Raw genomic sequence first — 13,858 nt, 5'->3', positions numbered from 1 at the left:
TGCAAACGGGGCTCCGGAACGGATCCCGTTCGCAACCAGAGGTACCACTGTGCCAAGGAAAGCTACCTGAAGCTCAACTCTTCTGCTCTTAGAGGATGAACCACACATCAGTAGCCCACCTGGCATGTATCAGAAGCAGAGGAGGAGGACAGAAAGCAGATACTGTGGAGTGGATCACCTCAGAGAAATCAAGGGGGCAAGTCAGCAGGCCGCAGAAGGCAGTCTGCACAGGGCCTCAATGTGTTTAAGGACAACACAACATGGAGAGAAATCTCCTTGCCTTGCATACAACAAATACAGTGAACCCCACAGCAAGGAAGGAAAGGGGGGGGGAATCAATCTTTCCCAACGAAAATGTAACTGGGGTACAAAAAGACAGCAAAGTGTGGCAATTAAGAGCACTGGACTGGGACTGGGGAGATAAAGGTTCAAAACCCCACTGAGTCATTAATAAATCTCACCCTAATCCCCCCACCGACTGCCATCATTTGAGGTTCCCCCCATTACCGAAGCTCCAGTAGTGACAGCTTAGCTGTTAAACCAACTAAAACACAACCCTAAAAAAAAAGCTAAAAACCAGGCACCGTTAATTCACTTTATGGATGGTGGGGGTCACTCCTAGTTTACCTAAGCCCCCGCCCCCCGCTTGCCCACCTTACCTTGTAGCAAATGAGACAGACCCAATTCTCTGCCACGCTGCCACATTCTGCACAGGGCTCCAGCACATTCAAGCCAACGGAAGGCACAGGGAGCACCGAGTCAAGGTGGGGGCACCATTGCAAGGGAGTCACAGCATAAAACAGCCCCTAGAATGAGAGAGAGATTATCATCTCTGCATCCTGGCACCCATTCCCAACCTCAAGCCCAGAAAATCCAACCCCAGGTACCCTCCCATCTCTTTCCAAACTCACTTCATCTACCAGGTCTTCTTCAAGCGGCTCACAGGAGGAAGAGCAGCCACCTGCAGCTTCGTCAAGCAGAACAACCTCCACTTGCATTGGGGGTACAGCCGGTGGGCTTACCTGGTTGAAGGAGGGGCGATGGAGGAAAGAGAATAGAGATTTAGGGTCAAGTCTTGCCTCAGATATCAGAGAGACCTGAAATCCTGTGATTTTCCATTCCAAGCACACCACGGGCAACGCTACAGTTCTAGAATAAAGGAGCCTCCAGTATGTAGAAACACAGGCAGTGAAGGGGGGGGAGCACAACCAGCCCCCTGCCCTCTTTTTGGAGGAAAAGGTTTGTGGGAGAGCAGCTTAGCCCCCCCCCTTTCTGTTGAGTTTTCTTATTTAGAAAATAAATGTTGTTTCAGGGGGAGGAGAAAGAAGACAGAGATTTGGGAAAAAGTTGAGTGGGCATCATGCCACAGGATGCGGTACTGGGTCCAAAAAACCAGAAGGATTTAGAGTAGTGGTTCAACGCCACCGTCCCCCAAAACAGGGCTCTTTATAGCAGGCATCCCCAACCTGCAGCCCTCCATATGTTTTGGCCTACAACTCCCATGAGCCCTAGCTAAGAGGATCAGTGGTCAGGGATGATGGGAATTGTAGTCCAAAACATCTGGAGGGCCGAAGGTTTGGGATGCCTGCTCTATATGACCTAGGACAGTGGTGGCGAACCTTTTAGAGACCGAGTGCCCAAACTGTAAACCAAACCCCACTTATTTATCACAAAGTGCCCAAACTTGTTGAGCTTTTTTGGGGGGATCGCACAAAAGTTGCTTTGCTTTTGGGGGGGCACCCCAAAGCTGCTGAGCTTTTTTGGGGGGGAGAGAACAGAAATAAATGACAAATAATACCTTCGCTGGAATTAACATGCAGCGCCGACATCATCGTCTGCCAAAGCGCCAAAAAAACCACACACACAGCACAATAAGGGTTAAAAAACGAACGCTGTTATGCCCAATCAGAAACAACTACTGACGCAGCAAATTGAAAAACAAATCAATCGCCGAACACAATCTCCAGCGACTAGCAAAAAAAAAAAAAAGTTCAAGGTTTCAACAGCGGACGCAAGCCTGGGGAAAAAACAACAACAGCAGCACGGATGGGCCGATGGTGCGCATGCCAGCAGTGAGGGCTCTGTGTGCCAAATCTGGCACGCGTGCCATAGGTTCGCCACCACTGACCTAGGACAAGTTCCCAGAATAAGCTTGCCCAGCACTATCAATCTTCTCCCTCCAACTTGAAGCCACGGAGGATGGTTGGGTGGTTTCTGGGTACATTCTGCGTACAAGTAGGGCTGGTACCTCAGAATCCTTTTCACTGTGCAGGAACCATGTGGCAAACAAGCCAATGGGGAAATTATTCCCTAAAGAAAAAAAGTGGGTAGTCTGGAAAAGCTACTGATCTAGAGAAGAGCGTGTGGCAGGTACAGCAAGATTCAACTGAGCACAGGCCGCCGTCACAGCATACATTTAGATCTCAGGGACAGCACTACAAAAAGTCATGGCTTCCCCCAAAGAATTCTGGGAGATATAGTTGTTAATGGGTGCTGAGTTACTACCTCACAGAGCTACAATTCCCAGAGTGGTTCAATAGTCCATCCCTCTTTCCAGGGAACTCTGAGAATTGTAGCTCTGAGAGGAATAAGGCTCTCTTAACAACTCTTAGCACTGTTCATGAATTACAGATCTCAGAATTCAAGGATGCCGAATTTTGTTAGGAGTTGCTAAGAGATTACTATTCCCCCTCACAGAGCTACAATTCCCAGAGATCCCTCGCAGGATCACTCCTCCTTTGTCCCTGACAAACCTTCAAATGTCTGTTCCATTTTTAAAAAGCTCCAGTCAGATTTACAACACAAATCAGGGCTCATCCACACCTCTGCTTCTCCCATGCCGAGAAAGCACAGGCCCAAGCAGTTTTCCATTTGTCTCTTGCTTTCCAGGCATGGGTTTGCCTTCCCCCCAGAAAACCTGCTCTTTCGCGCTAAATCGGAGCTAACGCCAATCCGGAGAAAACCCAATTGCTTTGCTCTGATTCAGCAGTAAACAGCGTGTTTCCCTGGGGGAAAACAGCAAGGCAAGCACAAATGTGGATGAGCCCTCGCACCATCGCTTGCACTGGCCACAGCTCCGTGGCACCTACCTCTGCCTCTTTGCCAGGAGACTCCGCTCCACCTGTGGAACTTCCCGTCGACATGCTTTCCTTCTGGGTATCCACCGCTGGCTCAGCTTCTCCAGGGGAGGCCCCAACCTTGTGCCCAGCCTCTTCGCCCACCGGACTGGAATCGGGAGAGAGGGAACTGGAAGCTGTCTCGGCCTCCTCAGCAAGACGGTCTTCCAGCTGGAGGGAGCTCAGAGCCAAAATGGCATCATTCAAGGTATTCACAGGTTGAGTACTGGGGCTCTGAAGCAGCTCCTGGGGGGCCTCCGGAGGGATTTTATCTGGAATGGGAGTTCCTTTCCCAGCTCGAGTCCTGGGCTTCTCCCACAGAGGAGCAGGCACTGGGGAGACAAGATTTAGGTTACTCCTCTTCCCACACCCACTGAGCTACTGTCTAAATGGTCCAAACCAGGGGTAGGCAACCTAAGGCCTGTGGGCCAGATGCGGCCCAATCGCCCTCTCAATCCGGCCCACGGGCGGTCCGGGAATCAGCATGTTTTTACATGAGTAGAATGTGTCCTTTTATTTAAAATGCATCTCTGGGTTATTTGTGGGGCCTGCCTGGTGTTTTTACATGAGTAGAAAGTGTGCTTTTATTTAAAATGCATCTCTGGGTTATTTGTGAGGCACAGGAATTCGCTCATTTCCGCCCCAAAAAATATAGCCCGGCCCACCACATGGTCTGAGAGACAGTGGACAGGCCCACGGCTGAAAAAGGTTGCTGACCCCTGGTCCAAACGGAGCCAGGGAGGTAGGAGAGTGCCAACTCCAGCTTCCCTTCCTGGCCTGTTTTGCCTCGTCTTTCTGTCTCCTGGCACCTGCTTCTCACCCCTATCCACAGGCCCCTGCCTCCTCCCCCAACTCTCTCCGGTCCTATTCTGAAGCTCACCCCCCTGGCAGTGTCATGTAGAGAAGGGGATTTTGTGACATCAGCAGTTATTCTACCAATCCTCAGTGCCATCTCAAGAGGAGACTTCTTTGCCCTCCTCCTGAGGTGTGCTGGTTGCTAGGTGTGCAGGATCATAGAACTGCAGAGTTGGAAGGGACTGTGAGGATCATCTAGTCCAGGGGTCAGCAACCTTTTCCAGCCGTGGGCAGGTCCACTGTCCCTCAGACCATGGGTGGGCCGGACTATATTTTGGAAAAAAAATGAACAAATTCCTTTATCCCACAAATAGCCCAGAGATGCATTTTAAATAAAAGCACACATTCTACTCGTGCAAAAACACCAGGCAGTTCCCACAAATAACCCAGAGATGCATTTTAAATAAAAGGACACATTCTACTCATGTAAAAACACGCTGATTCCCGGACCGTGCGCAGGCCGGATTGAGAAGGCGATTGGGCCGCATCTGGCCCACGGGCCTTAGGTTGCCTACCCCTGATCTAGTCCAACCCCCTGCAATGCAGGAATCTTTTCTCCAACGTGGCGCTCGAACCCACGACCTTGAGATTAAGAACTGCTGACATCACAATCGCCCTGAAATATCCACCCCCAACAAGCTGTCCTACTTCCTTCCCTATGTTGTTTTTGCAGAAGAGGCAGATATCACCGGAGATTACTCCCAGATGAATGGTTGAAGCTTGCCTAACATGCACCTCAAAGCTTCAGGAGGAAATAAAGAGAGGCTGCCGTGAGCTGCAGTGATCTTCCACAAGTGGCTTAGCAAAGGAAATGTGGGGCATTCCCCACATGATGTGAGAAGGCAAGGCATGTGCCCTGTGGAGAAGGTGGCTTCGACCCACACTTTCTACATTCCAGGGCATTTTCGTTAGAATAGCCACGGAACTATTCCACCACAAAGCCTTCTTCCCCCTCCATCTCTTTGGAGTCTCAGGTCTGATCACTGCCTTACCTGTGCACTTTTAACTCCAGGCCTCTCCTCTCTGCTTCCCCGTAGACTTATTCAGCTGCAGCCTCTCATTTTGCAATGAGTATTGAAACATGGCCCACACAGAGACTGGGCTGCACCTATGTGGGAGAGTCAAACCCAATCTCCACCCCCTGTCTCACGTATTGGCACTTTCTTGGCAGTTCCCCTCAGGCCCTTTAAAGCTGCTCAGCAGGTTGAGATGTGCCCTGCTGCTGCCTTTCATCTGCAGCGGACACCCAACTTGGCAGGTTGGAACTGGTAACATTTGATATGCAAAGGTGACAGAGTCCAGAATTCACCACCCCTGCAGTAATGTTTACATTAACCCATTAGTGTTGCTCCCTGACCCACAGGAGAGGCGAGGGGGGCAGGGTGATGAGGCTGACAGACAGAGCTTTGCCTAAAGGCCACTCTGTGTATTCATAGCAGAGGCCTGTCAACCCCCAGCTCACACCCTTAACCTCTACATTGCAATAGTTCTGATGCAGAGCATTTGCCACCAAGAAACAGAGGAGGGCAGGAGAGAGACAATTCACCTTCCAGTCGGAGGCTTGCCCAGTACTTGCGGTGCACAGTGGCTGCATTGGCCAAAGACTGCAGGGCGCTGGGGTGGGGGGCCTTGAGGCGTCCCAGCGGGGGGAGAGGGTCCCCCAGGAGGCTGCGTGTGCACATGGTCATGGATTCCGAGATCGATTCTAGGTTGTAGCCGCCCTGGAAAAGGGGGGAAGGGAAAGTTCAGAGAAATTGCGCCCCAGATGCAACCACGTACGAGTCTGCTGGACAAGTCCTGCATGTTCAGGATGGAGGTGTGGAATTTGCTATCCCAAAGAACCTCTGTTGGCATTCAAAACACAAAAAAGGAGCTTCTAGTCCTCGTGACCCACTGTGAATGGGTGCACTGGGGAGGTGGTGCCATGAATGATGATGGCTGCTGAGTGCCATGATGGAGGGGAAAACATGAGGAAGCAACAATGAAATGAAGGCCGAACTTTACTTTTCTGTCTGTAAAATGCCCCCATGTATAAGATGCTCCCTATTTTGGGGAACTAAAATTAAAGAAAATGGGGGGAGATGGCCCAGAGGATTGACCAGAGTTGTTGAGCTATTTGGGGGGGGGGGGGTGATGCAGAAAATCACTCACCCAACTGACAAACACTAATAATTGCAAGCAACGCACACGAAATTGCCAAAGCAGCAGCCAATCCAAAGCAGCCCTTGACACATCCACAAATAACCCACCCAATCCCTAAACCCTGCTCACGGCTGCAACCAATCACCCGTCCCCCCCCCTGCACTATCCATGTATAAGATGACCCACCCCCATTTTAAACTTTATTCTAGAGTAAAAAAAAAAACCTTGTCTAATACACGGAAAAGTACGGTGCATAATTCTCGAGGGTACAACAGACTTTGCACCTATGTGGTAATTGTCACAACAAATATTTTAAAGCAGGCCAAAAATGATTATAGTCAGGCTATCATATCACCCCTTAACCTTCTCTTCTCCAGGCTAAACATACCCAGCTAGTAGTAGATACTACGGGGAGGGTAAGTGCAGAAATGCTGGCCTTGATAACTCAGGGCTCGTTCACATTTGCCCCACTGCTTTCCACCAGGAAAACCCACTCATTAGCACTCAATGAGAACAAACGACAATTTGGGTTTTCTCCAGATGGACGTTTGCTCCTATTTAAAAGCTAAGGAGAGGGTTTACCCTGGGAAAGGAGCAGGCCAAGGGAGAAACTGCTTGGATCTGTGCTTTTTAGACATGGGGACTAGCCCTCACTTGCTATAAAAGGAAGAGGGCAAATGAGGACTGTTTCTACTACAAGTAAAATGCCCACTGCTAATGCCTTGCCAGGACCCCTGAAGGTGACATTCAGGTTTGCATCACGGCTGTCATCTCTTCTTCCCTGTCAAAGCAGCCAAGGCTGAACCCAGGGCAGAGTCCTGCCCCACAGCACAGGTGCCTCCAAGTGCAGAAGTTTGCTTTCCGCACAGCCATTCACTGAGAGTCAAACTCGAGTCACTGTGCTGCAGTGCCAACCCCGGCAGCCCTTTCACCTTCGCAAAATGTCCAGGCCTTGAAATGGAGAAGGTGTACTTAAATATTTCCCCGTCGGCCTGTTTCCACCTGAAACATTCCCCCCCACACACACACCTTTTACCACCCCGCAGGGTTCCAGCTCCGAAAATAAATATTACTTATTTTCACCACTCTGTCAGAATCGTTTGCTGTGGATGCCAGCCCCGCATTTACTTTCCTGCAGTACTCCACCCCTTTCTGAACAACCAGGTGTTTCCTGGCCCTGGATATGGCTCACAGGCTGTGCTCCCCAAGAAATAAAAGATGGCACTCTGTCCTACCTCCAAGACAACTACCACCTTGCCTCCGGCCAAACCCAGGAGCAGATGGGTCATGTGTGCGTAGCATTCTGGTGTCACGAGGCATCCGCCCAGCGGGTCCCCTCGAGCAGCGTCAAAGCCGGCAGAAACCAGGACCAGCTCTGGATTAAACTGCAAATGGAAGAGGTGCAAGTGGGCAGGCATTCCTAACAACAACAACAACAACAACAACAACAACAACAACAACAACAACAATTTATTTGTACCCCGCCCATCTGACTGGGTTGCCCCAGCCACTCTGGGCAGCTACCAGCATATATAAAAACTTAAACCTTGAAAAGCTTCCCTATACAGAGCCGCCTTCAGATGTTTCCTAAATGTTTTATAACCACTCATCTCCTTAACATCTGATGGGAGGGCATTCGGGGGGGGGGGGACTACCAAGAAGGCCCTCTGCCCTCTTCCCTGTAGCTTCATTTCTCGCTCTTCCTCCCTGGCCAGAGATGCAATACAAAAGGATGCTGCTTCCATCAGCCCCTTTCTAACTCCTCAGATCTATTAGGCATATTCATCTACCTCGGACTGGGATGGCCCTCCAGACTCCAGCTCCCGTCAGCCCCAGCCAGCACTGTCAATGGTGAGGACTAGGTCAAATACTGCTTGCACTTAACCAAACTGGTTGCCCACCCCATTTTCCATTGCTTCAGTCTAGCACTTATTTACAAGTTTGAAGGCACAACCACACTACTGACTAGTTCACCGATCATTTTCTCTTTCTAGCACTTATAGAGAAAGGAGCAGTGCTGGTTAGGAGCCTCTTAACAGCATTGTCACACCCTCCCCAAACTACCCATTCTTTGGGAGAAGCCATGGCTGCTCCTTGAGGAAGGGCCATACAGTAGCTCAGTGGTTAGAACATCGGCTTTGCATGGAGAAGGTTCCAGGTTCAATCCCTGGCATCTCCAGATAGGGCTGGGAGAGACTCCTGCTGGAAACCCTGGAGAGCTGATATCAGTCATGGATTCCCTCTTCCCCTGCTGCTTTCCCCCAGGGAATGCCATTCTTTAGCGCTCAATCAGAACAAATAGCAATCAGGTTTTACAGCTAAAGAGTGAGTTTTCCTTGGGAAAGGAGCAGGACAAGGGGGAAACTGCTGGGATCTGTGCTTTCTAGGCAAGGGACAAACGGAAGTGTGGATGAGCCCTTACTATGTCCCTGTGTTGAACCCTATCTGTACCACAAGCCTAAGAGTGTGCCTGGGCTTCCAGGAAGTGGAGCCTGGCACCAATCCACCCTCATTCCGTGCCCCAAACATTGCCTACCTCATAGCTGACAGGCATGACTATCTGATGGAAGGCAGCCAGGTACTCAGGGTCCCCCATGCGGGGACAGTTCCAAGGCACGTTAAGGGTGAAGCCCTCCCCAGGCCCCAGGCCCACACGATCATAGTCTGCGTCCTCGGAGGTGGGGAAGAAAGTTCCATTGTCATAACGATGGAGGGAGACATACAGGACACTAATTTGGAAGAAGGGGAAGCAATCAGAGAAAGGGGACATTGCAGCTTCACTTGCCCCCCCCCCCATCATAAATCAGGATGCCTAGGAATTGCACAGCCAGAATAGGAGTGCAAGTTGTTCCTGATCCCACCACTGAGCTTAGCGTCAAAGGGGCTTACACACCTTCCATCTCTTCTTGTGGCCTCTGCCACCTTGCATAGATGACTTGTGCCCTTCCCCTTGCTATTCTGGTCTGTTGACCGTAACAAAATAAATGTACATATACTTCTAACCGGAAGTTTTAAAGTTTGTTTAAAAGACAAAACTCTGTTCAGCAGGAAGAAAAGCACACAGGCTATTCTTATCTGTTGTTGCTTGTTTAAAACTTTTATTTATGATGTTACTTTATTTCTCTGTTTTTAACACTGCCTTGCATGTTTTTTTAAAATGGAAGACAGGATTTAAAACATTTTAATTAATAAGTAAGTAGTTCTGTGATCCACATGGCTTATTCCAGCTATGTATAAGGTGGGTGAGTTTCTTGATGCAGAGTATTAAGGCGTTTTGCCCCAATTCACAACCTCCATCGAAAAGGAATTAGAACTACCCATTTCAAGTCTGAAGCTGAGTAGAAATCTCCACCACCAGACCTGCATCTGCAACCTTGGAAGAGATCTGGTGCCAGAGTTTCTGTGAACAGGGGAGAGGGAAGCAAAATGCGTTACCTGGGATCATCTTCAAACATGTGCTGTGTCCCATTGCCATGGTGAACATCCCAGTCTAGTATCATCACCCTGAGGAAAAGAACCAGAATTGGACAAGCAGCTACACATCCGTGCTAGAAACTGAGTTGCAAATGGGCTGCCAGGCCACCAGCACTACAATTCCCAGGACTCCTGGTGGGGGACAAAGAACAGCTAAACCTGCTGAAGTTTGTAGAACAAGATGCGCTCTGTGGGGCTATGCAGATAGACTGATGGAGCGAATCTGGAACTGTCCTCAGGTGCTGACCTCATCACCAGCAAGCCCCGCCCCCTCTCAGCACACAACAGCAATGCTATTGCTATAGTCCAGTGGCTATTCCTCTCTGGGTGCCCTGTGCCTCTTGGAGTTAGCCAGGTGCCACTGTACCTCATAGGTCGTCCAGCAAGGCGCTGTGCATATCGTGCTGCCAAGGCCACAGAGTTGAAGAAGCAGAAGCCACAGGCGGTGTCTGATTCAGCGTGGTGCCCAGGGGGACGGACAATGGCCACAGCATTTTGGACCTGATGCCCCAAAGGAAGAAAAAGTGAACTTGGATCAGTACCATAGTGTCAGTGCTGGAGTCAGGGATAGGTCAGCAACAAAACAATATTTCAATGTATCGTTGGTATTTAGGTAAAGGCCACATGACCCGGAAGCTGTATGCTGGCTCCCTCGGCCAGTAACACAAGATGAGCGCCGCAACCCCAGAGTCGGACACGACTGGACCTAATGGTCAGGGGTCGTTTATCTTTAAAGGGACCCCTGGCCATTAGGTCCAGTCGCAGACGACTCTGGGGTTGTGGCGCTCATCTTGTGTCAGGGGTCGTTTATCTTTAAAGGGACCCCTGGCCATTAGGTCCAGTCGCAGACGACTCTGGGGTTGTGGCACTCATCTTGCTCTATAGGCCAAGGTAGCCGGCGTTTGTCCACAGACAGCTTCCAGGTCATGTAACCAGCATGACTAAGCCGATTCTGGTGAACCAGAGCAGTGCATGGAAACAGTGTTTACCTTCCCGCCGGAGCGGTACCCATTTATCTTGCACTTTGACTTGCTTTCGAACTGCTAGGTTGGCAGGAGCAGGGACCGAGCAACGGGAGCTCACCCTGTTGCGGGGATTCGAACTGCCAACCTTCTGATCAGCAAGCCCTAGGTTCTGTGGTTTAACCCACAGCGCCACCCGCGACCCGTATCGTTGGTATTTAACTCCTAGCAGATTAGCTAAGATGTACAAACCAAAGTCTAAAATGTGCTGGAAATGTAAAGAAAAAGAGGGTACTTTTTATCTTATGTGTGGTCATGTATGATGATAAAAGACTTCTGGGAAATGATATATAATGAACTGAAGAAAATGTTTAAAATAAGTTTTCCTAAGAAACCAGAAGCCTTTCTTTTAGGTATTATAGGACCAGAGAGCCAGTGTGGTGTAGTGGTTAAGAGCGGTAGACTCGTTATCTGGGGAACCGGGTTCGCGTCTCCACTCCTCCACATGCAGCTGCTGGGTGACCTTGGGCTAGTCACACTTCTCTGAAGTCTCTCAGCCCCACTCACCTCACAGAGTGTTTGTTGTGGGGGAGGAAGGGAAAGGAGAATGTTAGCCGCTTTAAGACTCCTTCGGGTAGTGAAAAGCGGGATATCAAATCCAAACTCTTCTTCTTCTTCAGACAAAAATATTTATGTATGTGACCACAGCTGTGCGGACTCTCTTAGCCCAGAAATGGAAAGATGGTATAACTCAGAGCAAAGAAGAATGGCAGACAAAATTGATGAACTATGCCAAGAGGGCAAAACTTGCAGGAAGAATTAGAAGCCACAAGGAGGAGGTATTTAATAAAGAATGGTGAAAGTTTATAATTTATTTGAAAAGCTATTGTAAACAATTACATATACTGGTAAGATTGACAGAAAACTTGAACTATGGATTGGCAAAGGATTTATAAAAATAAAGTTATGATAGAGATGCAGAGGGGGAAATCATTACATTAAGATCTACAATTGGGGGGAGGGAAATCAGAAGGGATTATATGCTTATGTAAAATTGAAAATGAAAAAATATACATCAATTAAAAAGTTAATTCTTTATTGAAGGAAACAAACCACAGCTCCAGCCTAGTGGTCTCAGCAACTCTTTCTAGGAGGTCTTGCCCTGATGAAGCAGTTGTGAGGACTGAAAGTCCTTGCTTTCCCAGTGCCCACTAGAACTCCTCTCCAGGGTCTTTCCCTGAATCCCCCACCACTCAGTCCTGCTTTCAGGCCTCCAGGATGGTCTTCACCTTGAGCGAGATGACTGGCCACCCCCTCCCCCACTAGGCTGCCGGCACTCACCTGCCCAGAGAGCACAGCCTCTACCGCACTGAACGCGGAACCAGCCGCCAGCCGAGCGCACTCATAGGAGCTGGCGCAGATGAAGATGGAATTGTACTGGTCGCCCTGGCGATGCAGGTCACGGGGCTTCATGGCCGCCGTCGACTTCACCGTCTCCACATAGGCCAGGCTGCAGAGAGGAGACGCAAGACAGAGTCGGCCCCCCTCCCACGGGAAGAGGGAGGGGATACGGAGCCTCAGAAGTTACTAGCCCACCCATTCCGGGACACCCACCCTAACCCACTCCCAGAAGCTGCAAAGGCTCTTGCAATCTGGGGACGCATCTCTCCACCTGTGGCACATCCGCAGCTCCTCTTCAGAGGCGAGCCGGGCCGGGAGCCGGCAGCACCTTTCCGTCAGGCGAAGCTCCCCGTGGCGCTGGAAGATCCGGGAGACTCTCTGAGGCAGCTCTGGATGCTGACTATGGAAGAGAGGGAGCACTAAGGGAGGGCCTGGAGCTGGGACTCGGGAGGAAAGTGGAGGACAAGGGGGTGTGAGAACTTGCCCCCCAACCTTCATGGGAGAGATGGCGAGGACTTCACTTGCCCACTTTTTAGGGACCAGCTATGTAATTCCCCCCTCCCCCCCTCCACAAATAGCCACCTGGGGAGGATATAGATTTGAGACCCCATTCATCCCTACACTGTGGTCCTGATCTGGAAGAGCCACCTCCCCACATCCTTATTTGCATACATAGGAAAAAAACTCTTGGGAATTTCTCAACACAATGTTGTTGTTGTTTAGTCGTTTAGTTGTGTCTGACTCGTGACCCCATGGACCAGAGCACGCCAGGCACTCCTGTCTTCCACTGCCTGCTGCAGTTTGGTCAGACTCATGTTGGTAGCTTTGAGAACACTGTCCAACCATCTCGTCCTCTGTCGCCCCCTTCCCCTTGTGCCCTCCATCTTTCCCAACATCAGGGTCTTTTCCAGGGAGTCTTCTCTTCTCATGAGGTGGCCAAAGTATTGGAGCCTCAGCTTCAGGATCTGTCCTTCCAGTGAGAACTCAGGCCTGATTTAATTCAGAATGGATAGGTTTGATCTTCTTGCAGTCCATGGGACTCTCAAGCACCATAATTCAAAAGCATCAATTCAACCTTCTTTAATGGTCCAGCTCTCACTTCCATACATCACTACTGGGAAAATCATAGCTTTAACTATACCGACCTTTGTCGGCAAGGTGATGTCTCTGCTTTTTAAGATGCTGTCTAGGTTTGCCATTGCTTTTCTCCCAAGAAGCAGGCGTCTTTTAATTTCATGACTGCTGTCACCATCTGAAGTGATCATGGAGCCCAAGAAAGTAAAATCTCTCACTGCCTCCATTTCTTCCCCTTCTATTTGCCAGGAGGTGATGGGACCAGTGGCCATGATCTTAGTTTTTTTGATGTTGAGCTTCAGACCATATTTTTCACTCTCCTTTTTCATCCTCATTAAGAACCCCACAATAGCTTTATTTCCTGGGTAACTGCTGGTGCAGCTCCAACCTTGACAGCAACCCTGTAAGTATTATCGTTCTCCCATATTGCATGGACAAGGAAAGGGTGTATGTGTGGGATGCTCCTACTGAGAGGACAGTAGTTAACCCTTTCCAGAGCCACCCCCTGCAACTGTATTGGGGCTTTGGGGGGGGACTTTCCACTGGCTCCCACAGGAGGCTTTGTTCATGCCTAACTGCAGCACAGGATGGTGGCAGAGGCCCCACAAGCCACATCTGGCCTTGCGTTAAAAGCCATGCATGGAATTGATTCCTACCTGTCCCACATGTTGTAATGCTCCGTCATCTTCTCATCATAGACCAGTCCAGTGCAGGAAGGGGGCCGGGGTAGCATCAGCTCAGCCGCTGACTTGGAAAGGATCTCGGCTGCTGGCAAGGGTGGTGGCAAAACTATGCCTGCCTCTCCTCCATTCTCCCGAGGCACATCAGTACCTG

General features: G+C 50.0%; 1 protein-coding gene across 3 annotated transcripts in view; it reads right to left on the bottom strand.

The window, feature by feature from the left end:
- HDAC6 (histone deacetylase 6) overlaps positions 1 to 13,858 on the bottom strand; it is a 35,932-nt gene that overhangs the window by 2,839 nt on the left and 19,235 nt on the right. For all 3 annotated transcript variants that reach the window (XM_033173989.1, XM_033173988.1, XM_033173990.1), the window contains 11 exons: positions 13,681 to 13,855; positions 12,222 to 12,350; positions 11,891 to 12,059; positions 9,955 to 10,088; positions 9,549 to 9,617; positions 8,650 to 8,842; positions 7,349 to 7,498; positions 5,518 to 5,692; positions 3,090 to 3,448; positions 912 to 1,022; positions 660 to 806 (listed from right to left, as the gene is read on the bottom strand). In XM_033173989.1, coding sequence (XP_033029880.1) covers positions 660 to 806; positions 912 to 1,022; positions 3,090 to 3,448; positions 5,518 to 5,692; positions 7,349 to 7,498; positions 8,650 to 8,842; positions 9,549 to 9,617; positions 9,955 to 10,088; positions 11,891 to 12,059; positions 12,222 to 12,350; positions 13,681 to 13,855 — 1,811 coding nt within the window. The remainder of the gene's footprint in view (positions 1 to 659; positions 807 to 911; positions 1,023 to 3,089; positions 3,449 to 5,517; positions 5,693 to 7,348; positions 7,499 to 8,649; positions 8,843 to 9,548; positions 9,618 to 9,954; positions 10,089 to 11,890; positions 12,060 to 12,221; positions 12,351 to 13,680; positions 13,856 to 13,858) is intronic.

The sequence above is a fragment of the Lacerta agilis genome, chromosome 16, assembly GCF_009819535.1.
Source record: "Lacerta agilis isolate rLacAgi1 chromosome 16, rLacAgi1.pri, whole genome shotgun sequence".
Classification (NCBI taxonomy): Eukaryota; Metazoa; Chordata; class Lepidosauria; order Squamata; family Lacertidae; genus Lacerta; species Lacerta agilis.
Note: the sequence above shows the minus strand (reverse complement) of the source record. Positions and strands in the feature narration are given on the sequence as shown.